Source organism: Morone saxatilis, unplaced genomic scaffold (assembly GCF_004916995.1).
Source record: "Morone saxatilis isolate NCDOM2014 unplaced genomic scaffold, NCSU_SB_2.0 Contig10, whole genome shotgun sequence".
NCBI classification, from domain to species: domain Eukaryota; kingdom Metazoa; phylum Chordata; class Actinopteri; family Moronidae; genus Morone; species Morone saxatilis.
Window position 1 is genome coordinate 7,542,307 of NW_023339652.1, and position 25,177 is coordinate 7,567,483.

At 41.5% G+C, this 25,177-nt stretch overlaps 2 protein-coding genes across 2 annotated transcripts; one reads left to right on the top strand and one right to left on the bottom strand.

The window, feature by feature from the left end:
• The first annotated feature begins 1,717 nt into the window (after nt 1-1,717).
• On the top strand, nt 1,718-12,999 carry LOC118336261 (protein arginine N-methyltransferase 8-B). The gene is made up of 10 exons (XM_035672873.1): nt 1,718-2,421; nt 3,083-3,307; nt 4,636-4,791; nt 5,424-5,487; nt 6,414-6,556; nt 6,852-6,939; nt 8,496-8,611; nt 10,175-10,325; nt 11,553-11,674; nt 12,896-12,999. Exons 1-10 carry the CDS (start codon nt 2,353-2,355, stop codon nt 12,977-12,979), a joined length of 1,218 nt encoding a protein of 405 aa, XP_035528766.1. The 5' UTR covers nt 1,718-2,352; the 3' UTR covers nt 12,980-12,999.
• On the bottom strand, nt 12,908-23,918 carry LOC118336253 (ras and EF-hand domain-containing protein homolog). The gene is made up of 17 exons (XM_035672861.1): nt 23,542-23,918; nt 22,302-22,413; nt 21,553-21,742; nt 21,293-21,439; nt 20,231-20,321; nt 19,850-19,945; nt 19,379-19,566; nt 19,150-19,221; nt 18,894-18,942; nt 18,703-18,785; nt 17,760-18,357; nt 17,477-17,615; nt 16,876-16,957; nt 15,201-15,315; nt 14,715-14,816; nt 14,491-14,567; nt 12,908-14,317 (listed from the first exon to the last, which is right to left on the bottom strand). Exons 1-17 carry the CDS (start codon nt 23,692-23,694, stop codon nt 14,230-14,232), a joined length of 2,382 nt encoding a protein of 793 aa, XP_035528754.1. The 5' UTR covers nt 23,695-23,918; the 3' UTR covers nt 12,908-14,229.
• Nucleotides 23,919-25,177: the final 1,259 nt, after the last annotated feature.

The window sequence follows — 25,177 nt, forward strand, 5'->3', positions numbered from 1 at the left end:
ACGAGTAAAGTCCTAGAAAATCATCCATCATGCCTTATACTAAAGACATTTATTCTAAAGATACCTCTCATTACCAGACAGATGAGGGTCAGCTGTGTAATAAGGCAGAAAATGGAAATGGAGTAATTTAAAAGATTGGCCCTGTATGAGGTTGATGTCGGATATGAGTGAATGTGCTCTACAGTGGAAGAGAAGGGACGGAAAGAAAAACCTGAAAGAACACCAGGAGAGGGCAGTGGATATTAGAAGACTCCTGGAAAACGTGTTAAGATGTCCAATCATGGCTCTCTCTATGGATTCAAAAAGGAGCATGTTGCACACCACCATCAGTGATGGCACAGTAGGTGTTTTGCCTTTTTAGCGGCCAGTGAAAAGCACCTGCTGTGACCTCACTGATTGGGATGAAGAAAGAGAGGGATGTTGAAAGTTTCAGCTCATAGAGAGGAGCGCAGAGGAAGTCATGATACAGTTTCAACAAGTTCTCAGTACTGTACAAAGAGTGTATGATTCTTTTTAGCAATTCTATTTTTTTTTATTGGTGTCATCAAGGTCGTTAATGTGAAAATTCCCTCGCAACGAAGCTATTTTTTAAACAAACAAGCTACAGTAACACACTATAAAAATACTGCATCACAAATAAAAGTCACACATTTAATTGTTCATCAAAAGGAAAAGTACTCATTATGCAGAATGGCCTCAGTGTAATATTATTATACAATTGGATCATTATTATTGTTGTATTAATATATAAGTGGTACTTTAATGTTGCACTTATTATACTGCTGGGTAATCTATAACAATGCAGAAAATCTATACCTGATACATGAATAGTGGAGTAAGAGGTATATTTTAGTAGAATAAAGTAGCCTAAAATGGAAATACTCAAAGTGGGCTGCATGTACTTCAAACCTGTGCTTAACTACAGTACCTATGTAAATGCGTATTATATAAGTTATATAATAGCCTAATTATAATTACGTAATTGTATATTATTTTGTTTTTCTTATCCTTATTCTGTGGTGGTGTTGCTTGCATTTTTTTTATTGTACTGATAGCATATTGTCAAGAATTTGCTCTTCAAGTTGCTGCAGCCTTTCTACACATTGTTTTCTGTAATAACACTTTGAAATACAACTTTGTTAAACTCCCATCTTCAACTAACAATGTAACTACGGCATGAATTAGAAAATGCTACTTAGAAGCTCATTGGCTCTTTATATGGTCCAGATAATTCGAGAACACCAGTCCTCACTTGTGATTGGCTGTTGAATTCTACCCGGCTAAGGTTTGCATACGTTACAGCTGCTCACCTGTGACTGCTTTACATTACATTTACACGTACATTAAGATTTATCACCGGAAATGGTCAGTAATTGGCTACTTAAATATGTAATTATCATAACCTCTAACTGTTACTTTATTAGAGTAATACTTTCAAGGAAAATTTAAGCCTGCCCAGATACATGATAATACTGTGGAGTATAAAACACCTATGTTATATAAGCGAGCGGCTGAGGAGCTCATTGGTCGCCGTAGAGCTGTGTTTCAGTGTCTGTGGTAAAGTCTGGTGTGAGGAGGCATCTGCCTTGATGAAGCAGAAATGTATTCCTTTTTTATGTGACTGTTTCTGCCATATTTTTTAAAACGTTTTTGATCGTTTCTTGTCACCCGATGGGCTCGTGCGTAACGGCGGTGCACGTCCACAGTTTGAACCCCCTTTAACTTTCTCTCCGGGAAACCCCTCGGGACCACGCAGAGGACTTTCCAGGGGCGCACAGACTTCCAGTCAGCGAGTCCCGACGCGGAGAGAGTGTTTCCGAGAGAAGTAGAAGAAAGGAAGCTTTTTTATTTCCCCTCCTTTTTATTTTTGGGTCGTGGGTGACACTTTACATTTCCACTCTTACTCTAGAGATTTTAAACATGAGCGAGCAGGTAGGGCTTCAGTTTCTTGCGCGAGGACACCTAACCGGGTCGCCCGCGTGCTGATAGGACTCATTGACTCCTGCTGGGATCAAACCTGCAACCTTTTTTTAGTCGGAGCCCAGTCCCCTCCAGCCAATAGACGGCTCTGCCACCCCGAGTCCTCCCACTACAACAACCTGTATCACATCTACAGTATGGATTACTGTACGTTTCACCTCCTGCAAATCCATTTTACAACTTTTCCCGGGGAATGGATTTAATTTGGTCGAAGCTGTGATACCCGCACGTCGCTTATTATGACTTTCATCTTCACACGCCTTCCCGCCACACACTCGTTGGCTTAGTGTTATCGTTTGACACGTTTCTGTTAAGGTTTCAGATACCTTCGTACACTTAAAAAGAGTTGTAGCCTAAATCTCGCCGGCTCTCATGGGACTGAGGCATTCGTCGCGTTGTTTGCTGCTACGGCGGAAGATGGCGGAGGCGGACAGCTCGGAGGTAGGGACCTTGTGATGTCCTGCAACCGGTTATATAGCGGGAGCGGGACAGTCTAAATGTGGTTATTTTGACGCCGACAAAACATTTGACTCGAATATTATGTTTAAATATCTGTTTCTTATCGCCATGGCAGCCACATTTAGAATGAATGTTGCACTGTGATGGCGTGCAGGCAAAGGATAAGTGCATGTCCCGGTGTCCTGCAGATGTCACGGGGATCTTAAGTAGACCGCTGTAATTGCAGTACAGTGATAATGCATGCAGATGGTTTGCGGTTACGTTAAATGATCAGCTTTTGGATGTATGGACGTATTGGACGTGGCTGTGCCCGCTGTCCTTGGTGCTGAAACGGAACCTGCATCTTTTGCCGGCTCTTCTCTGAGTCTGCTGTCTGTGTAAAGGCAAAGACTGTATGCTTTTATGAAAATTTAAATGCTTTTTGAATGATTCCCTTTCGGCTTGCAGTTCATTCAAGCAGACTCAGTCTGCCTCTGTTAACCCTTTATTAAAATATATGCAGGTCTTTGAAATTCTACTTGCAGTTCTGTCATTTCCTTCCCTTGAGTCTTCAAACCCTCTGCTTTTTGACTTGTTCTTGTCTTTAATCTATAAATCCTGATATACAGCTCTCCCACTTCTCTTTCTCGTCCCTCCTCACCAGCGGCAACAGCCTGTCACGTCCCCCCTCTCTCAGTCAGCCCAGCCCTCCCCACTGCCTAAACCAGTGCCTACTACCCACCATGTGCCCTGCATCCCCCATACGCCTCATGTAGCGGCCCTGGCCACCTGTCCGGGTCGAGGCAAGATTGCCAAGTTCATCAGCCCGGAGGAGATGACATCACGGGACTACTACTTCGACTCTTATGCCCACTTTGGCATCCATGAGGTAGGCGGGCCAGGCTGACAAATGGTAGCTCAGTACTGACACCAGCTCTGTCTAACCTGATGCTGTTTTACTTGCCAAGTTGTTTCAACCCTGTTAGTCTCAGCAGGATGTGTGAAAAACTGTGGCTGATTTAACACTAACAGACTTCCGTGGACAGATAGGCTTTGATTTTGGTAGTGATCCAAATCTTCTTTCTGGCATAGATGATGTTTTATCCATAACTAAGAAGCTATTGCATACAGACAATTGATTCCAAATGCTTGGTTCGTTGGATCTGGAAATCCATTGTAAAGTAGCAGTAGAAGAGAGAAGTCGAAGCCTAAAACAACTGCTAAAAACAACAAAAAACAAAGAACCAGAAGTCAATACAAGCTATGAGACCTCAGTCTTCCTGCGCTTTTAAAAACGAGTTTCCACCAACAAAGTATCCTAATGGCATCAAAAATATGGTAACACGAGCATCTCTCAGAAAATATCCAAATTTGATGTAATTATTTCTGGAAAAAGTAATAAGAAATAAACAATAATAACCCCAACAATAAACCCCAAAGGCATCATTCCCCTTACAAACAACACAACAAGAATGATATTTTGCGGGGAAACAGAGAGTTGCTGAATTCTCTGCATTAGTGGTGAGTGTCTCCTGGCTGACAAATGGGGAGGCTTTTCCATTACCAACTGGCACTAAAGACACCAGATGCATGGTAATAGTCCACGTGCAGCGCTCCATAAATGAACACAATCTGTGTCCGTGTTTTACAGTCATCTACAGTGAACTGCTAAATAAAGATTGCAGAGCTTTACCCTAACTAATGACCTTGATCTGCGAAGGAGTGGCGGTGGTGGAAAAGTTTGGGGACATATAGACCTTTTTAAATGTCCATATTTAGCATGTGGGTCAGGTTTTTGTCCGCTTGCAGACAAAGAGAGTGTCCTGATTAGAGGAGTGCAAAGCAAGAAAGACGGAAAGTGGGATGTGTGAATGGGTTCAGGGAGATGGATATCAGGTGGTCCCCAAAGGCTTTATGTTGTACTCCTGTCTATTTCAAGAAGCACTGCCACTGTCACTGAGGCTTTTGGCCTAAATACTGCCTCATCTACCTCATTATACGTTAAAAAATTATTTATTCACAGGCTGAAGAAAATACGCAGCTGCCAGCTTTTATCAGAATGTACACACATTTGTATTTTCCTTATGTAACATTATGTGCATTATGTATTCCTGTGAGGATTAGGTAGTCAGTTCAGTATAGAAACTATAGTGGTGTGCATGTTATTCATTATGTATCACAGCTGTGCACTTATAGTTTTGTCTCTAATTCAAACAGGAGATGCTGAAAGACGAGGTGCGGACGCTGACCTACCGAAACGCCATGTACCACAACAAGCATGTGTTCAAAGATAAAATCGTCCTGGATGTTGGTAGCGGCACAGGGATCCTCTCTATGTTTGCTGCCAATGCCGGCGCCAAACACGTGTATGGGGTGAGAGAGATAGACGCGCCCTTTGACCACAAACAAACAAACAAACACTCCACCGTTTAAATTCGTCATTATAATGATCTAGCAGCGCCTGCTTTTGTTTAAACCTTTGTGAGAGAGAAAAGCTGCACACCCTGTCGGTGTCCAAATGAATATCATATCTGGCTCCGCCGTCACATTATCTCTCATCCGTGGCCTTTCCTTCCCCCCCAAATCATGTGCACCTTGCCTTTTTAAAATTCCTAGCATCTTGTCTTCAGTCCAGAAATGGATAATCTTACACAGAGAGGCAATAAGAGACATCTGGCTCCCCTTAGAGCAGGGCTGTAAGTCACAGGTTATACATTATGGCAGTGTCTCCTACAGTTACGTATAATCCATATACTGTATTACACTTATGGATGAGCAAAATGATGTATTAGTCGTCATGCTGCACAGGGTCTGAGGTGAGCGATAAGGGACATTACTGTTAAAATGGATTAGCAGGGTTTGATTAAATTTGTCCTTCTGATATTACCCCAAAGGTTAACCTGCTGTATATGGGGAGGGAGGCTAACCTATAAACAACATAGATACTGCAACAAACATTCTGCGGGGTCTTGATCGGACCTCTGGTTTTGTCTTTGTGCCCACAGATTGAATGTTCAAGTATATCTGAATATTCAGAGAAGATCATCAAGTCAAACCACCTACACAATGGTAAGCTGAAGTGGTTCTGCATTACTGCTATATATCTTACATCCATCTGTCTGAGTGCAGAACAGTGCGATGACATCTGGATTAGAAGTAGCGTGAAAAATCTGCATATTTCCATCATTGCCGTCACACCCGACAATGTTAGTCACAGTTCTGATGGTTAACTGGCAGCTCGCCTCTGATGTCAAACAACCGTAATCTCTGCCATCAATCAGAATCCCCTCAGTGGTGATGATTACCATTGTAAAGTGCCACCCTGAACTTCACAGATGGAGGACTGGCAACAGATGGTGGGTTTCATAACCTGCACATATTTGGTATTATTTTTGTTTCATCTGTTGTATTTACATTGCTGGCATTTAAAGCTGATGGTCCTTTGCTACATCTTTAAGGTGTTTGAGTTTGAGAAAAAGCTAGTTTACAAAGAAAGTATCTGCACATTATATGCATTCATTTTTCTTGCACATTAAGTTTTTCTCTGTTTAGTAATATGAATAATTCAGCACTATACATACAAACACTATTATCATTTTACACATTTTCCCCTTTTAGGGTAGTCTATCATTTGCTTCCAGTTCTTTTCTTAAATTATTAAAACATACAGTATTTTACACATTTTACAATTGTACCAGATGATGCTGAACTCCCTACTGTATTCCATCTATTTTACTTTGCCGTGTTTTCCACTTAGTATCTTAATATCGTAGGTCAAAGAGGCCAGAATGGAAAACAAGACAAACCAAAGTCATGCATAAAACAGGGGGTGTCGTGCGAGGAGCGCAGTAATTATGCCGCACTAATTTACGGCAATCCCAAGGCATAAAAACAGTGTCATCTGAGAATAGAGTCATTGTTCGATTTGCATTAATGTGATGAAGATGCCATGTAGTAATCTGTTGCCTGCTGTTTTGCGGCTCTCCACTCCGCAGTCATTACCATCTTCAAGGGCAAGGTGGAGGAGGTGGAGCTGCCTGTGGAGAAGGTGGACATTATCATCTCAGAGTGGATGGGCTATTGCCTCTTCTACGAGTCCATGCTCAACACCGTCATCTTCGCCAGGGACAAGTGGCTGGTACGACGGTGCTGCTGGAGGCTTGGGGAGGGCTGGGGTTTAGTGTGTGTGTGTGTGTAGCTGGCTGCCGGACAAATAAGGCTTTTGACACATAAACACAGCAGACAGTGATGAAGTAGAGGATTTACTGTACGCTTTTTGCTGCATGTGTCTGCTGCTCAGATGCTGAGGTCACGCGTGAATGATATGGTTCCCAACTCAGCACATGTGATCTTATATTACATGCCAGGTGTGCGAACAATAAAGGTGATGGATGACCTTGGTGTGTGATTCATGAAACTTTTCTTGTATTCAGAAACCCGGAGGCCTGATGTTCCCCGACAGAGCAGCTCTCTACGTGGTAGCCATTGAAGACAGGCAGTACAAGGACTTCAAGATTCATTGTGAGTAATTATAGCAGATTCGTTAGCTTTTTCTCTCACTCTCTTTTTGCTAAGTCATTGCTTTCTTCTGTCTCTCTCTGTCTCCCTCTCAGCTGTGCAGTGCATAATTAATGACCACCATGCAGATGAAGTAAAATCAAACTCAAGTTAGATTCGAAATAGTATAGTTCCATTTTCTAATTCTTTATAAAAAGCTGGTAGCATACACTGGGTTTATTAGAGCTTTTAGCTGAAAACATGTGCCTGTGTCTGATGAGAGAAGTGAGACTTATTCAAAGCATTAAAGTTGTGGACCATAAAACCAAAACAATGAGCTAGAAGACGCTAAAATGTTCCATAGAACTGAGTGGAACTAGCGAGCCTAGCGTCACTATGAGTGACCAATCTTACATTGCACACAGTCATTTGATCTATTGTTATAAAAATTATTAATTAAAGCAGCTTTAAGGCTTTACTCACCAGCAATAAGCCATTAATAAGGACAACATTCAGGTTGCTAGGTTGTGAAAAATCTGTTTGGCTGATGTATTACTGCGAGAAATGAGTAAGTCATAAATAAAAGGTCATGGGTTTGTCACATTTTAATGAGCCATCAGGTCTGTAGTTATTAATATTAGTCAATAATAAAGAGTTTCTAAAAAGTTTAGGGTTTACAGCAGCCAAAGGGATTTTTACAACCTAGCAACCCAAATGATATGTACATATGGCTTGTTACTGGTATATTAACTCATAAGAAGTATGTATTAACCCATTAATAAAGCCATTACTTTGATTATAGAAACTCTGTGTAAATGATGTCTTATTAGAAAGTAGTACCAAAGGCATTTAAACCAGTGAGGTGCCTTTATAGTTATCACAGCAGGAGTGCTGAGCTTAACATTGTGATCCAGATCAAAGCAGTAATATTAAAAGTGCCATTCACACTTGGACTCAGACACCAAATCTGGGTTAATAACTCCTACTGAGTTTCCTTTTACTGCACAGGTGGCCCTCTCTGTTCTATTACATACATACTTTCACATAAATCCCAAAAGAATTCAGTCAACCCAAACCCTCACACTCTTATTTTTAGTTTCTCTCTGCGTTGGTGGCATATTCCACCTTCTCATCGTTCAGACTTAGTGCTTGGCCCCCTGACAAAGCAAGGTGGAGTGAAGGGACAGAGGGAATGGGGGAGGAAAAGCCTGCTTGCTGTGTTTTTTAGTCCAAATTATAATAAATAAAATAAAAAAGCCTGCCAGACATGGCGGAGGAGGTGGAGGAGGCCGGAGTCTATTTTCAGGAGGGCTTGTCTTTCTCCACATCGGAGCTGGATAGACAGAAAGACAGCGTGAGCACAGGACTGTTTTTCCTGGCAGGGTTAAGCGCTTTGTTTTTACTTTCTCTGCTACCTTTTTTTCATGCTGAGGGCTTGGCAGCAACAGAGAACAGACCTTTGCAAGCGTATGAAAATAAAGAAAGTTAAAGTCCCAAAAAACACATAGTGTACAGTACACCATGTATTTGTATTCATATGGGTGCTCTACTTCAGATGTTTCTGTTGTGTGTACGCGCAGGGTGGGAAAACGTGTACGGGTTCGACATGAGCTGCATTCGCAATGTGGCCATCAAAGAGCCTCTGGTGGATGTGGTAGATCCCAAGCAGGTGGTGACTAATGCCTGCCTCCTAAAGGTTAGTCTATGTCCTTGTTCACGATGAAGGAGTGTGAACATACCTCAAGCCTTTCATGACATATTCTTTTTTACCTTCAAAAATCTGTTTGTCAACTTTTTCCTTCTCCTACCAAACCACATGAATTTCTAAAATAAGTCAGAGACAGCTATCAATCCCAAAGCCCCTGAACATTTCAAGTCTGCTGAGACTATTTTCTAGTGCATTATAGAGGTTTGTGGAGAGCTGTAATAGTCTGCGGCTCTGTATTCATGCTTGAAGATACAACAGTGGCTTCTCTTTCATCTCTCAAATGAACAGGAGATAAGGGCAGTCAGGGTGGCAGTAGCTTCTTCCTTTGTCCCCTTCCATCTCCACCTTTCTTTTCATTGCTTTTCCACTTCCTTCTCTCTGCTTTTCAATTCTGAGTATCTGATATCTTCATTCCTCTTCATTTCTTTTGTCTCATATCATTTTGTATTCTCATTTCTCACTCTACCCCTCTCACGTCTTCTTACCCTTCATCTTCTGTCACATTCTCAGATTTAAACAATGTCAGGCCTCACTAGTCTGAGTGAATAGGGAGGTTTAACTCCGTCTCCCCCTCTGTGCGACGGTGATGAAATGTCACACAAGAGTAGGCATTGAGTCACCAGTGGGGATGAATTGGGTTCCCCATCCTTTTGTGTTCAAAAAGGTGATTTGTGTGTTACGTCGGAGGTTAATTACTAGTTAGTAAGTGACATGCTGGTCTGAAAATTAATTCTCACTGGCTGTATCTCTTTCACGTGTATGTATTCAGGACTTATTCACCCCTTCCCCAGTCTTAATTCAAACTGCCACTCATTCCTCACATGCTAAAATTACAAAGTCGCTCCCAGGGACTTTTTTTTCTCTCCTCCTACAATTTGCTGTATATGATACTGGCCTTGTGTCATTGGAAAGGACAGAGGTGTTAAATCACAATCTGTCATGCTGACGGCACATGGCCGAGCACTCCATAGCCCAATAGGCCCGGGCGAGATGAACAGGTTGCAGTGTAAAATCCCCCCACACGTCCTCATAAATACAACATCATCTACATGCAAAGCAGAGACACACCTGCTCCACTCCTATTTTGGACCCACAGTGACGCCTGCCAGCTAACAAAATGTGATACTTGAATTTTAGGCCATATTCATAAGGCAGTGCTTGATATAGACACGAGCAAATCCACACAGACTGTGTGTTCACTCACACACACAGACACACGCACAGCCTCCCTCCCTTGTAGACTGGAGGGAGGACACCCACACAGCATGTGTACTGTGAGCAGGCTTCGTTTGCCAGCCGTGATTCAACCTGTGGGCTTTCACACACGTACACTCACACATGCACAATAATCATGGTGAATAATCAAGAGGGACTGACATATACATGTACTGCATGTGTGTGAGAGATGGCAAGTGGGGGTGACAGCTTGTGTCTGTGCTTGTACATGTGAAGTGCTGTTTCACTGTGCTGCTTGTCACACATGACATTTCATGAATGGAAAAGCGGCGATATCTATTGAAAGCATTATTTAACATACAATCTTTTTTCCAGGAAGTGGATATTTACACTGTGAAGCCAGAGGACCTGTCCTTCACCTCAGCCTTCTGTCTGCAGATCCAGCGCAATGATTACGTCCACGCCCTGGTCACCTATTTCAACATCGAGTTCACCAAGTGTCACAAGAAGACTGGCTTCTCCACTGGTGAGGTTGATTTTCTTACTTTCTAGCGGTGTCTAGACACACAGTAGCCAGATCTTATGAAATATTTCTGGTTGGGCCAAGAGTAAGTCAATCAATTTCAAAGCAATAACAGCAATAACAGCAAAAGAACACAACAACAGTGTTGCCTGGCACTATGTCATCTACGCTGTTTCACAAAAATCATCAAATATGAATGGTTTTATGCAGCTCTACATAATTTATGTACCCATGAATGGTAAAGTATATAACAAAAGGACATGGGTGAATTCATATAAATGATTAAAGGTGAAAGGCAAAAGACAAAACAGCAGAATTCTTTTCTCTTGATAATTCACAAGTGTTGTGATCAGCTTTTATTGGAACTACTTTCTACCAAAGAACTGGCACTCAGGAAAGTGTGGAAAATGGTTCAGTGAGGCAGAAATCCCAAAAATTGAGATGAGAAATACTTTTATTTATTATTTAAGTGAACCAACCCTTACTGTCCACCGAAGACATCATTACAATTTTGAGAATTTAAAAAAGGGCACATAAAAGCACAAGAGTGCAACCAGTAGATTAAGTTTTCACACTCTCGCCTGCCCTACAGCGAAATATCCAGCAATTATTCCAAAATTCTTTTGAAATCTTTGAGCAGTAAAATCAATGTCCATTAAAAGAAAAAAGCTACTGCACCTCAGCATCTTAGCTCTCGGCTACACTCTGCTGGTGTTACGTGAGCCGACGGAATCACCAAGCACTTCTGGTAACGCGGTGTTGAGGACGCCTATTATAAAAAGGGTAGCTAAGCTGTTATGTAAGCTTATGGTAATACATTTATGCATCCAGTGCTTACATAATGTGTAGAGGAGGTTCTATGTTTGGCTGAGTCTGTTGGGCCTGAGGCTGAGCGTCACCGAAGGACTTCTCTCCTATCAGCCTCTGTACTTCTCCCACTGAGTGAGTGAGTTTCAGCCACTTCGCTGTTAAATTTCTTCCATGGTAACATGCTCAAGGGAGCTGAGTGCCCATTGAAACCAATACATTTTGTAAAATGTATCATTTCTTACCCTCCCTATAACTTTTCTTGCCTCTTTTCTTCCTCTGCTTTACTCCTTTCTTCTTCAACCTCCTTACATCTTATCTTCTCCCCTTTCTATATCATGGTTCTTTCCCCATTCCTTTTCCTGTTTTCCCTTTTGCTCATGCACATATACGCCCCTCCACTTCTCCTATCCTCTACCTCAGCTCCAGATGCTGCCAGCACACACTGGAAGCAGACAGTGTTTTACTTAGAGGACTACTTAACAGTCAAGAAGGGAGAGGAGATCTTTGGCAGTGTTGCTGTCCGTCCCAATGAGAAGAACGTGGTAAGACTCAACAAACTGGCGCAAAATACTCAATAGTTACGATTTAAACAGTTCGACGGTGGAAAAGTTTTACATTTTGTTTTTTTTATTCACCTTCAGGCAGAGAGTTAAATGAGAAGACTCCACATACCACTGTCATATGTCTCCATTAAATATAAAGCTACAACCAGCAGTGGTTTAGCTTCGTACAATGACTATATATAGCTAGCCTGGCTCCATCCAAAGGTAGAAAAATCTGCCTACCAGCACCCCTAAAGCTCACTAATTAACACATTACATCTGCTTTGTTTAATCCGTACAAAAACCAAGTGTAAAAACAACCATTTGCTGTTTTACGGGGGGGTTATGTGCCTTACTATTTATTGGCTGGGACCAGTTGCCAGGCAACCGGCAGAAATTCCATCTGAAGGTGTATTCACATTAACATGGAAAAACTGCTTTTTGCGTGCGGTGAGCCGAAAACTAATCAGCCTGCTCGTGTTTCTGCATTTCTCAGAACTGTACATAAACTGACCTGACAAAAAAGACCCTGTTTGTTTGCCAAAATATCAGCATGCAGATGCAGCTACCAGGTTTGCCACAGAAACACTGTCTGAGTCTCTGAAACAAAGCTACAACTGCTAGCAACGTTTGCATTGGAGCTAAGGTGACTCCATTTAGTAGCAGTACGCTGTAATGTGAACACGCCATAAGAAATAGTTCAGATTTTGTTACCTTTTAGACAGAGCAAGGCTAGCAATGTCCATTCCCATTCTTTAGGCTAAGCTTAGCTAACTGGCTGCTAGCCGGTAGCTCTAATATGAGTACTATCAATCTTCTCAGGGTAAGCCTCTGTGCCAGAGAGCGAAATAACGCCATGTTCTAAAAAAATGTCGCACTGAGTTCCTTTAACTAAAAAGGGGATTACTTGCAAAATAAACTTGAAGTACAGAAAGTAAGTAAAAAATCTTTATCTATGGCAGAAAATTGTCCTTGAGAGTATTATACTATTACACATATTAAACATTATTATTACTCATGTATTCATTTGTAAATATTCTGCTGTAATTGCTGTCGTGGTAGTACACAAGTCAATGTACTTAATTTAATTGCATTCAAATAGCTTTTAAGTACACGTTTTGTTTTCTGTGAAAGTTTTGTTTTGTTTGGCCATTTTTTCTACTAAATGGATATTTCTGCAATCAGTTTCTTAATTAATAAAAATCGTTTTACCTTTTGTAGCGTGACCTGGAGTTCACCCTGGAGCTGGACTTTAAAGGACAACTTTGCGAGGCCGCCATTTCCCACGACTATAAAATGCGTTAGGAGGACCAACAACCAATCAACTACCCTCAGCCCTTCGGGACCCACTTGGAGATGAGGCGGGTAAGGGGGAGGGGCGCACAGGCTCTCCAACAAGCATTCCAGTTGGCCAGCGAGGGCGACCAGATGCATCTGATTGGATGCCATCATGCCAGCACCAAAGTGATGTCATCAGAATAGGTATCTATCAGCAATAGTGCCATCACCTGTACCAACCTGATCGACTCGGGCACATCGTTGAATGTAACATCCTAAACGAACTTGATTTATTTATCTCTCACTTTCTGGAAATGTTATTTTGAGTATAAAACGAAAAGCATTTGTGAGTCTTTATATTGTTCGTGCAGCTAATTGAAAAGCATTGATCTGCGTGATGTTGAGAGGGTTACAGCACAGTCATTATCCGTTTTTTCTTCAGTTATTTAAGATTTATTACGCACTGTGTAATTGTATAGAGGGTACAGTAATCAATTGTGTTTTATTTTATTTATTATTTGCATGTGAAAGTTTTTTGCTTCATTGATTTCAGAAAGATGTGAAATGTAATTTATTTCTTCAATTGAGGATTATTCAGAGCAACAGTGCTTTGGTGCCAGAATAAAACAGGACGATGCCTCAGTAACAAACACAGATGCAATATGTCATGTAACACTTTGTTTTGGAGAACAGACAAACAAAGAATATGAAAAAAAGATGAACACGATGATGAATAAAATGTTAAAGAATTACGACTGAATTTTCTCACATTTTTTTATATTAAACAGCTATTTTAAGGAATTCCAAATAATTTTGTTGTAGTTTTAGCTTTGACATTAAATATAACTACATTAACATATACTAGCCCAGACAAATACAGAGGAATTAAAACTGGAAAGCTAACATTAAGTTGTGAAAAAAGCTACAGTATATTTATGATTTGTCTCTTGAAAGTCATTATAATACAGAATATGTTCCGATTCTAAATCTTAGAGAGAACTACAGTGATTTGGCAACATTTACAGAAAACGACGCAGCATCTTATTTTTTGCCTTTAGACAATCTCCTCCTCTGAACCTCATCAATTAAGTTCATTAAGACAGTAGGTTATATGCTCACCAACCTTCGTGTCGACTTGAACATGTTGTACATTTCGGAGGGACAAAATGAAGTCATACAATGTCATTCTGTGATAAGGTCCGAGAATGATTTCATTGTTGTCTTCAAACACTGCAAATCCAATGTCCAAAAAGAACTCAGTAAATTGAGTATAAACTTCACTTGCAGCAGGCTTTCTTCTTTATCGGCTGAGCACTGAGGATGACTGTTGCGTCTCTCACCTTGTCCTCCTGATCCATTAACACTCTGAGTAAAGACAGAGAGAGATAACTCTGCATGAGCAAATCATTTTTCCTGACGAGAGCTAATAAGAACAAAAGGCCATCTGCCATTTTTATCATGCATCTGATGGCAGCTGTACAGTGTCTGCTTGTTTCCCTTGACAGCTGTTTCTGTTTGATTCACCGCCTTGATCTTACCTGGCCAGGTGTGTCAGGGACTCCGTCACATTCTTGGCAGTGTAGGCACTGACCTCAAAGAACATCACTTTGTTTTCCTGCGCAGGATATGCACAGAGAGTCAAGAAATGAATCACACTGGGTGGCCGTGATCAGAACTGTTGGCATCTGTGTTTTTACTAGCATGGGCATGGAGCTGCCCCATTTCACATCAAAAGGATTTCGGAGCTTTCAATTAAACTCACGTGGGCCAGTTGCTCAGCTTCTTTGAATGACACCTCCCTGTCTCCATCCATGTCCATTTTGTTGCCCAAAAGGAGGATGGGGATGCCTTCTCCCGCTGCTTCCTGAAAAAGAGGAGCCCGTGATTTAGTACAGGCCATTTTTCACGGAAGACATTTTGACGTCTAACAGTAGGAAGCATAAAATGAACAATGTCAGGGCTCGCTGGGTCACTTGAATAGAGCAGGGCCATTGTTATTGATATCAGTAACAGCTGTTCTTTCCCTACTATCTTTGAAAAGATTTATTGAACTAAACTAAAAATGTTCAGCTACTGCAAGTGATAATACAAAAAAACCTCCAAGAAGTAGTGCAGTATTTTAAGAAGACTTCAAATGATATAAACCCGATATGGGCTCCCAGTGTTTGATAAACGCCTGTAACGTCATAATCTGTACACATGAAGAAAACAAGAGTTGCAGAGGACTTCCTTGGGTCAAAGTTCAGACCTGGACATTGGTGAGCCAGGGTTGCACGGCCTTGAAGCTCTCCTCCACCGTGACGTCGTACATCACCACCACACCGTCCGCCTTGCGAAAGAACTGCTTGGTTATGCTGCGGTACCTGTGACAAGAGTTTGACTGTCACCACATTGACCTGCTGTACACAACTACTAGTTACGATATACGAAGTGTATAAATAATTAAATATGATAAAAGTACACCAAAATGCTACCATTGTAATATTGTATTCAAAAGATATTTAGACTTTTGGCATGCTACTACATAATAGTACATGAAAATACGCAAAATACGAAAAAATTAATTGTTTCAACTAATCAAATCATACTTTTAAATACTCATTGTACACTATTGTGTGTTGCTATGTAGTGTCCTTACTTATTTTCAGTGGTGGAATGTATTTTCACTCAAGTACAAATTCAAGGAACTATATATGTAAACATTGTACATTTTAATCCACTACATTTGTCTGACAATTTTAGTTACTAGTTATTTTTCAGATTACTATTTTTTATACCCTCACTTGTCCAGTGAAAACATGTATTTCTAAATTTGGTGATAGAATTGACATTTTTCTGATAGTGAAGGATTAAGTGTTCCTTATGTGTTGAGAAAATGATCCTTCTCCTTAAGCTAAATGAACTACTTAATTAAACCTCTTGGATTAGCTGAAAAAATGCATTGTAACAATGTTGAAAACAGGGTTGTTTTTCTGAGCTCATGAAAAGCTTTTTTAGAGATATGTAGTTCTCGTAGGACAGCCACGCTACAAACAGATGATGATCGAATATAGAATAATACAAGAGAATTAGCTCCACCGTAAACAGCTACAACAGTAAAATGAAACATACACATTAATATTAATATTAATCCAAAAACATCATAGTAAAACACTGACAGGGACCATTTTGCTACGCAATGGGTACTTTTACTTTTGATATTTTAAACCTATTACAAGGAGTTTTTAACTAGTTATTAGTCTCAGTTTAATAATGACCTACATAAGCACACCAGACCATCAGTCCCTTTTTCTACATAGTTATTCCTAATGCCTGCCACAAGGTCGAATTCCCCTTGAAATCAATGAAACAGTAAGCAGTGAAAACACTACCGCGTTTGTCCACAGGGGCTGCCAGAATCAACAAAATGTTGTTCCTTGTTGCTGCTTTAAGTAAATTTTTTTTCTTGTAGTAGAGTATTTTCACTGTATTGATACTTTTACTTAAGTAAAGGATTTGAATTCTTCTGCTACCACTGCTTATTTTGTACACTGAAGTACTAGAGGAATAATAGTCTTTAAAGTAATACTGTGAAACACACTTTTAATGTATTTTTCTAGCAATTAAACACTACAAATAATTATGTGCTTAAAATGTACATACTGATATTCAAGTATACTTAAGTATATTACAGTATACTTAATTTTTAATCAGATCAGAATCAGAAATACTTTAATAATAACTTAACTGGGATTACATGACTTTGAGGTGCTGTTATAACACTACAAAACTATGTCCAACTGATTTTTTATTTTATTTATACTCATACTATTCATGTAATATCACATCTATTGATTATATGTTGATTTTGACTTTATTTTCTAGGTGAACTTTCAAATCTTAGTTGTGTTTTAGGTTATACTATCAAATAAATAGAAACTCACCTCTCTTGACCTGCTGTGTCCCAAAGCTGCATGGCTACCTGCATATTGTCCAGGGTTAGTGTCTTCACACTGTAGTCAATACCTGATCAAGAAACAATACACATCAACATAATATACCAGGGATAAATTATTAATTCCTTAGTAGAGGGTTCTTTTGTTAAGTTTCATTGTTTGAATGATAAAATATGTAGCTATACTTCACATATCTAGCTTCAATTTGACTACATTCATTGGTTTTTCACAGAGCAATGAAGACAAAACAGTGGCCACTAGGGGGTCTAGCGAGGCTTAATACTGACTGTGCCTCATTTCAGAGGAGAAGTGGGAGAACAAAGTGGAGATAACAAGGCTCGAGCGAGGGTCGGGAAAGATGAAAGCAAGGAGAAAAATTCATCAGAAGTGACATAATCTGCAGTACAATGTGTGCCAGGGCTCTCAGACAGGCAGTGTGACTTCACAAGCCTTTTCATGTGATGCTAAGTCGCCCTCCGATCTTTCTGTGTAAGCATCCACAAACACACACATACACGCACGTGCCGTTTGAATTCAGCCTTTTGTACATACACACGATGACATATTATTACAATGTCTCTCTTCTCACCCACAGTAGCAGTTGTGGAAGGGTGGAAACGGCCCTCACAGAAGGAGCGGAGCAGGGATGTCTTGCCTACACTCGAGTTCCCAACCAGGACGACTTTAAACAGGCGGTCTGGGACAAACAGTGCTCCTTCTTTTGCCTGCTGAAGAAGATTAAAACACAGGCAATGGCAGAGAGACACAGACAGAAAAATAAATGAATGGCCTCAGCATTAAGTTCTCTACAAGTTCTAACTTGTTTTTGCTCAGATCAAAGCATATTTCAGGCTCCAAAGCCCTGGACATACTTGCTGGGTCTCCTTCCCGACAGGCTGTCCTCTTGGAGACAAAGGTGTCTTTTTCGCGCGGGTAAAACGGGATTTCCTTGCCGGAGGAGCTTCTCCCACCACAGGGACTAGAGGGTGACTAGAGGGTGGGGTGGCAGCCATGAGGACACTGGTTTCAACTTCACTCTGAGCTTCCTCTTCCTCCTCATCGTCCACTTCGTCCTCCTCCTCACTGAGCTGGTGCAGCAAAGGTTGAGGCCCTCCGTGGAGCAGGTGGGCCAGGTGGTCCTCCTCGATTGAGATGACTCGACGGAGGGGCCACCCGTCCGGAGGGGCGTCCAAGACCTCCTCTTCTACCCCAGCCTTCTGCTCAATTTCCACTTTCTTCGCTCTCACTCTGTCTTTCCCCGTCACCCTCTTAGCGGCGGCCATCTTGCCGGGTGATTTTTTGGTCTTTGTCTTCACATCGTGCACTTTGGGCGGAGCAGGGTTGGCGTAACCATTGGCTAAGCCGTAGTTTTTCTTTGCTGCAGGGCGTTGTTGACATGCGGGGGCGCTGTAGGTGGCGGAGGAGGGGTTGTTGTTGGTGGTGGTGGTGGTGTTGGGGGTGTCATCCTCACTGCAGGAGGAGGAAGCAACAAACACGATTTGAAGGTGCTCTATCGGCAAGGCCTCCAGAGACTGGTAGGACCCGTCCACCAACAGTGGGGCTCTTTAAAAAACAGAGGAGAAACAGAGGATATACTGGATCAGTTCACTTGACTGGGATGAAAATCTGGACGCAACGCACGCAAAATGTTAATTTAGTTGATTCTAAGTGTATAGAATCAGATATCCTCTGTTTTTCCTCCATTGATACATGATTTTCACATCACACTGAGGCTGAAATTCTTCTTTGTCACACAGGAAACACTGTGACAGAGATGATTTGTGTTAAAGAGCATTTGGAAGATAAATGAATCACCTTTTCGCCGGCTGGCTGGTGTCATCGAATATGTTGGCGAGGCCCGCTCTCTGCTTCTGCTTCTTTCTGAGTGAAGTTCGAGGCTTATTTAAACAAAAGGGGATGTATGTTTGTGTTACAGAAGTAGTTTATCAATCAGGTAATGCCATGACAGGTGCTACATTAGATCATACATAGATAAGTATACTCACTACACCGCAGCATATGTCTCGCTCGTCTTTTAAATGTTTGTTCATCTCCCTGGGAAAGAAAGAGAAAAGAGAAATGAATGAGAAAGATGGAATCTGCTGTAGAAAAGAAGGCACTGAAGCATAAAAAGCAACCTGAGTCTTGCTTTGTAGCCAGATCTGTGAGGTTTGCCAATTAGGACTGAACCAGAAGCCAAAAGGATTAAAACCAAACCCTTACCAAGGTTAGACATGTTCTCATGGGATGTTCTTATCCTACCTGAGGAGGTCGAGCTGCTTCATGAGACTTTGCTTCTCTCTCTGCAGTCCCTCGGTTACTCTGTACATTTCCCTGAAAGATGACAGAATGACACACGGGTTTATTTTCAAGTTAAAGCTTGGTTAAGGTTAGACTGCGTAAGGGTTAGGCATATCTAGGAAACGCTCGTAAATGACTGAATGTTAATACAAATCACGCTTAAATATGCACAATAGGTGCAGCTACCCACATCTCTTTCTCCTGGTGGAGCCGGGCGGCCTGCTCCTGCAGCATGGTCAGCTGTTCCTGGGCCAGTGCCAGCTCCTGGCTGGTGTTCTCCAGCGCTCGGGACAGCTCGTCGTTGGTCATCTTCAGCTTGACGTTCTCCACGTGGCTCTCCTGCTTCTCGCTGCTCAGCTCGTGGCACTGGTTCTCTAACTGGAGGGAGAGGGAAATATTCACAGGAATGTAAAATGCACTAATGCTGAGTGCATGTACTTAAAGTATATCTACAGTGGAAAGTGGTCTGTATGGCTGCTGTTTAAACCCCTCCCTACAAGGATTAATACAGTCTACCCACTTTACCATAGCCACACACATTCAGTAATATTAGCATTAGTAATATTTTTTAAAATTTAAATATATAATCAAAGTTATTTAACATCTAAATGTGGTTGTGATATAACTCGAGCTATGAGACGCTTTGTTCATACGCGCTCACCCTTCTCTGCTTCTGGAAGAGAAGTTCCAGCTCTTTCTCCTTTGAATACAGTTGGTGCTCGAGGTCCTGGCTGCGCAACTGAAGGCGCTCAGAGTCCTGCACGGCCAGAAGAAGAAGAGGTTAAAAGGTCAAGCGGTAGGCACATGATTTGAGGTTAAAGATCCCCTCCAGACATGTTTTAACAAAAAAATACTCTGCTTTAAACAGTTTAAAATGGTATTTCCACAAAAAGTTTGCGTAATGAAGCTCGTATTTTGAAGTGGAAGGGGAGAAAACAATGTCAGCATGCTGTAAAGAACGGACAATTATTTGTCAGCTGTTATTTTGTTGTTAAAAAGGGGTTTTGCTTCGGTCAGTTTTCTTTCTTTCTAGCTTCCGTACCTTCAGTAGCAATCTGTCTTTCTCGTTTTTGATCTGCGCCTCCATCTCTTCATACAAATGACGGATCTCACTGTCGTGCGTCGCAGCTTTCCTGCAAAGACGAACGGAGAGATCACAATCGCTGAGGTTAATGATGAATCGATGAAAGACGTGCAGTGTGACATGATATAATGTCTAGGAAACAGGACAGCTTTGTTGTCTAGATTGAGATTAAGGTTGTATTATTCCCCCTGTACCTGTAATTACATGTAATAATACACAGCAGCTGAGCTTCGCTTTTCAAAAGAATACTGAGTAGTATTTACATTCCCTCTGACAATTGCTAAGACCCAAACAGCCAATTAGTAAAGTCTAGAGGAATAACAAGTACCATGCAGTGCCATGGGAAAGCCACCATATGCACTAAACCACACGGATTTAAGCTGGAATTTGGCGTGTTGCTCTGCATTTTATTGGAGTAAATCAATATATATTTACCATATACTACTATATACCTCTTAGTGCTTTTTATGTCCCCATCAGGTATAATATTAATGGATTTAAACACCAGCAGAGGGTGGACAGACTTCAGAGCGTGCCTCTAGATTAGTGGTCATTTGACACGGATAAAGAGGTTGCTCTATAGAGAATTACAGGTAAATCCATGCAAACACTCTCAGGCTGCAGGCCAAGCATGGGGCAGGAATATAAACACACACACACAAACCCACTGTTATGTCACTGATTCTTTAGGTAACTAATCAGAGAGAAGACCATTAGCTTGACGTGGAACATTAAGTGCAGTACTTAAACGCTTTAAGTGTGGGAACCAATTGAGAAATGCGGCCTTTTTGACCCAGGATCAACGCTCACTGTTGCAGCAGTAAAGAACACATATCTTTAATACCTGCGTTTCCAATGTAAGCCTCCTTCTATCACACCATATGTTGTTTCCCTTGCCTATTCATACCCTCCCTTCATCTTGCTCTTTTTTTTCCTCTCATATCCCATCTTTCACACTTAAACAGTCACAGTGGGAGGCAATTTCTCGCCCATGAGTGCATGTGTGTCCTGTCCGACTACCTCTGGAGGGCACTCTCCATCTCTTTCTTGTCCTGGTGGGCCTCTTTGATCTGGTGGGTGACCCTGGCCAGGAACTCCTCAAAATTGGACAGGAGGTGAGGCTCGTCTCGCCTGAGTTGGGCCCAAAGACTGCGCACCTCGCCTGGACTGAAGAGAGGGAAAAGGAGAAGACACAAAAAGGAAGATTAGTCAAACAACATGTCAAGTATGGACTACAACTAAAAACAAACTGATAAAAGGTTTACAGTGATTACACTCACTCCTCAAACACATTACTGGCCCCCAGGCTTTCCAGCAGCATGCAGAAGTGCCCCTCTTCTTCGTCTTCCACTGCTGACAGCTTGGCCTCCCATTGGCTCTGATAAAGGGCTTCTTTGGCCCTAAAGACGGGGCTGGGGGCCTGATTTTGGTCATCAGCCACAGAGATCCTCCGGCCATGCAGGAACTGACCTGAGATACACAGCATTTTTTTTAGATCAACATCTCAGTAGCATCCAAACATTAGCTTTAAAACATATCCCACAGTCATGTCTCCGGCACTTGTACAGAGGCACTTGCACTTGTAAGGGAAAAAGATAGTGAATAAATCAGGAGAGTGATATGCACTCCAAAGATAAAACTGGACCTCGGGAAATATATACTAAGACTTTGCAACTTTGGAAATAATAAATAACACATTCTCCTTTAGACAAGTGAAAAGGTGAATTAATCAGTAATAGGAGGCGTCTTTGCTTGATTCAGTACTCTCTGACTTATCATCTTGTGATTTTCACTTGCAGCCAAAGTGGCCTCTGTTTAGCTAAAATTACATAGTCTAGCTTTAAGCAATTTTCAGCCTCAAACACAAACCTGACAGCATAACAGGCATTATTTTCTGTCCAGCGAGTCCACAGGTTCTACTCGATGCCACGATTGACTGTCATTTGCTCCAGGTTAGACTCTGTTTAAGCTTGAGATCAAAGTAAGCTATATGAACCAAGCTAAAGGCCTGTGACAGCAGGACACCTACTGAATCCAGAGGAGAATGCCTCCAGTGTGAGGTAACCAGTGTGGTCTGTATCCAGAGAGTCAAACACATCCTCCAGCTCCTCTGCAGACAGAGGCAGCTCTCTATGGAGCCTCTGCCAGGAAAACATAAACACACAGACACAAGACATTTAAATGCTGTACTAACACAAGAATTATGAGCAATACGAAACACGATACAAAGTTGACTATTAATGTGGCTGGGAGGTAGATTACATTTAATAACGGTATTATTAATATCTAAAAGGAATAAATGTGGAACCTTAAATCTGCCATATCTGGTTTGTATTGTTATAACTCGAGCGCAGAATGAACACTGGCACAAAGTGGCTGTTTTATGTGTCACTGTACGGAGCCTTTCTTGGAAACCCTCAACACAAACAAGAGCACCAAACGGCATGATGCTCACAAGGGCCCTGTCCTAATTAACTGACAACACAGCTCGGACATTGTGAGCATTCTGAAGAGGCTTGTGTGAGTTTTTCTTGCCTGTGTTCTTCATTTCAGCCAGTGAACTGATGCGTATGTGTGTGTGTGTGCTGAACCTATACTCGTAAACATTTCCATCAATGGTGCTATTCTGCCACTTCACCGGCTGTTTGAGAGTGTTGTGTGGGTGGAGGGCTTCTTTAACAATGGTGATATAACATGAACATTTTTTTTTTTTTTAAATCTCAGAAGCAAGTGTTTCCTGCTGTCATTACAGCGCCACAGGACATTAAATTATGCCACAGGTAAAAGCGTGTACTCTTCACCTATTGTCCTTAATGGAGGCTTAATGCATTCGCAGAGCATCCATGCATTTTGGTAGAATATGAGATGAGTATGTAGGAAAAACAAAAGTTTGAAAATGTATTAATTAATTAAAAATTGTAACAGCAACAATTTTGATAATGGCTTTGGAAAAAATGCCAGAAATGTGTTTTTTTCTAGCCTCTAAAATGCAAGAAATGCATTGTGTGGTCTTCTATCATAGTTAATTGAATATCTTTGGGTTTAGAACTGTGTTCAGGCAATAAAAGCAAGATCAACAGATTTCTCACATTTTGTAGACCAACGATTCAATGAATAATCAATGAACTATCTAGCAGACGGATTTAAGAAAATAATCTTAAGTTGTAGCTCTAAAATGACGTCATCAATATCTCTCCTGATCTGCAATAGCCTGCAGACTTTACAAATACAACAGTAGTCCCTCCATCCCACATTTTAACATCACACACCCTCATATCTGTGCGGGTAATGAAGCCTTTGCCCTCCACATCGCAGGTGCGGAAGAACTCCTTGGTCTTTTCCAGCAGGGCGATTCGACCCCAGTCTGAGCCCCTCCTCCCTGGGCTCAGTCCAAAGCCGTTCACCCTGCCTTCCTCCTCCATGTCTGGGACTCTTTTTAAGGGACACTCGTGCAGCGCGGTGTGTAAGTAGCATGTATTTCTGCAGCAGTCAGGAGTGGAGATCAGACTTCAGTCCTTCTCACTGGCCCTGCAGCCAAGAGCTCTGGGGCTCTTACAGTCACCATGACGACAAAGACAGGAAGTAGCATCAGATGATGAGATCGCTGATAACATACATATACTCAAAACTGGTTGCAGGGTCCTGCAATAGAAATAATACAAATACAGTCTTATTAAAGCATTGGGAAAGGTGACATTTTTGAGAAAACAAGTGGGAAAATGTTGTTACATAAGCCATCAGAACATTAATGCAAACAGTACCACACTTGTTACAACTATAAAGTACTTCCCCTTTCTAATAAGCCAGGAACAAGCAACTCACAAAGGTATGTAAACACAGTGTGAAAGATTATCTTAATACCCCGCCATACAGAACACATGACAGTATAATGCCTACAAGACTGCAAGAGCCCGTAATGTATCCCCCCTCTGCACTTTTTCACAGCTGTTTCTCGCTTTCAGTAAGACTTCATGACTTGAACAAGGTTCAGAAGTACTGTATTGTTTGCACTGTTAAGAGCTGAGATGAAGCCAGAGAGCAGAAAGTGAAATATGAGCGGCAGATAGCCCGATATTTTAAAGTCAAGATGTGTCAACTAACCTCTTGAGATGGAAAGGTTTGGTTTATACGTCACTGGGTTTCAGCTAAGACAAAATTAAATGTTCAAAAGCTGAAAATTGGACATTAGATGTATTAAACTCATTTTAGTATCCTCAAACTACTGTTTGAACACAAAGGAACCCCCTTTATCTACAGGCCCCAATTATGTTCCCCCAAACTGTCAAAAACTGTTACACTAAGGTAAGAAAAGCTTTGGGTCTTTCTTTACAACAAATTCAAACCCTCCATTCTCTCCTTCTTTGCAGTGAACTACAACTCCCTTCTTTAAATAAACCAGAAACCGGAGGAAAGCTCTTACCTCTCACAAATGATACGCACAGGAAAGTGAAGCCTTTTTCCGCTCCAAGTATCAACAGAGCGGTGACCGCGCGCTGTGTTTAGGAAGTCTTGCCTCACAGATGAATGTCAGAGAAGTCATTCTGCAACCATGTGATGTCATGAGGAAGCGGCCTGAGGGTTTGCAGCCTGCGCCCTGACGCTGCTCCCCGCTCTGAGTGAGGGAGGGTTGCAGGGTGAACTCTCTTTGTGCGGGATTATAGTATGCAGCATTTACATCTCCATGGCAACAGCAGCCCCTAGACCACTAGTATATTGAGTGTTAATGTGTCATTGACTGTTTTATTATTCTGCTTTGTATTATTGTTTAATCAGCTGATTAAATGATTTTAAAGAGTTAATAAAAGAAACGAAATATTTATTTTAATTGATAATTACAAATTATTCCCTGAGAAGGCAATTAGCTACACCTGGGATTTGTTGGTCTTTGGAAAAAACAGCACTTTA

Excerpts from the sequence above, each read along its gene's own strand:
- LOC118336261 (XM_035672873.1), top strand. The coding sequence starts at position 2,353 with ATGGGACTGAGGCATTCGTCGCGTTGTTTGCTGCTACGGCGGAAGATG. Across the intron at positions 4,792-5,423 it reads GCGCCAAACACGTGTATGGG|ATTGAATGTTCAAGTATATC; the intron begins GTGAGAGAGATA and ends TTGTGCCCACAG. Across the intron at positions 5,488-6,413 it reads GTCAAACCACCTACACAATG|TCATTACCATCTTCAAGGGC; the intron begins GTAAGCTGAAGT and ends TCCACTCCGCAG.
- LOC118336253 (XM_035672861.1), bottom strand. The coding sequence starts at position 23,694 with ATGGAGGAGGAAGGCAGGGTGAACGGCTTTGGACTGAGCCCAGGGAGG. Across the intron at positions 21,743-22,301 it reads GGCATTCTCCTCTGGATTCA|GTCAGTTCCTGCATGGCCGG; the intron begins GTAGGTGTCCTG and ends TGTGTATCTCAG. Across the intron at positions 14,318-14,490 it reads TCCCTGACACACCTGGCCAG|AGTGTTAATGGATCAGGAGG; the intron begins GTAAGATCAAGG and ends GTCTTTACTCAG.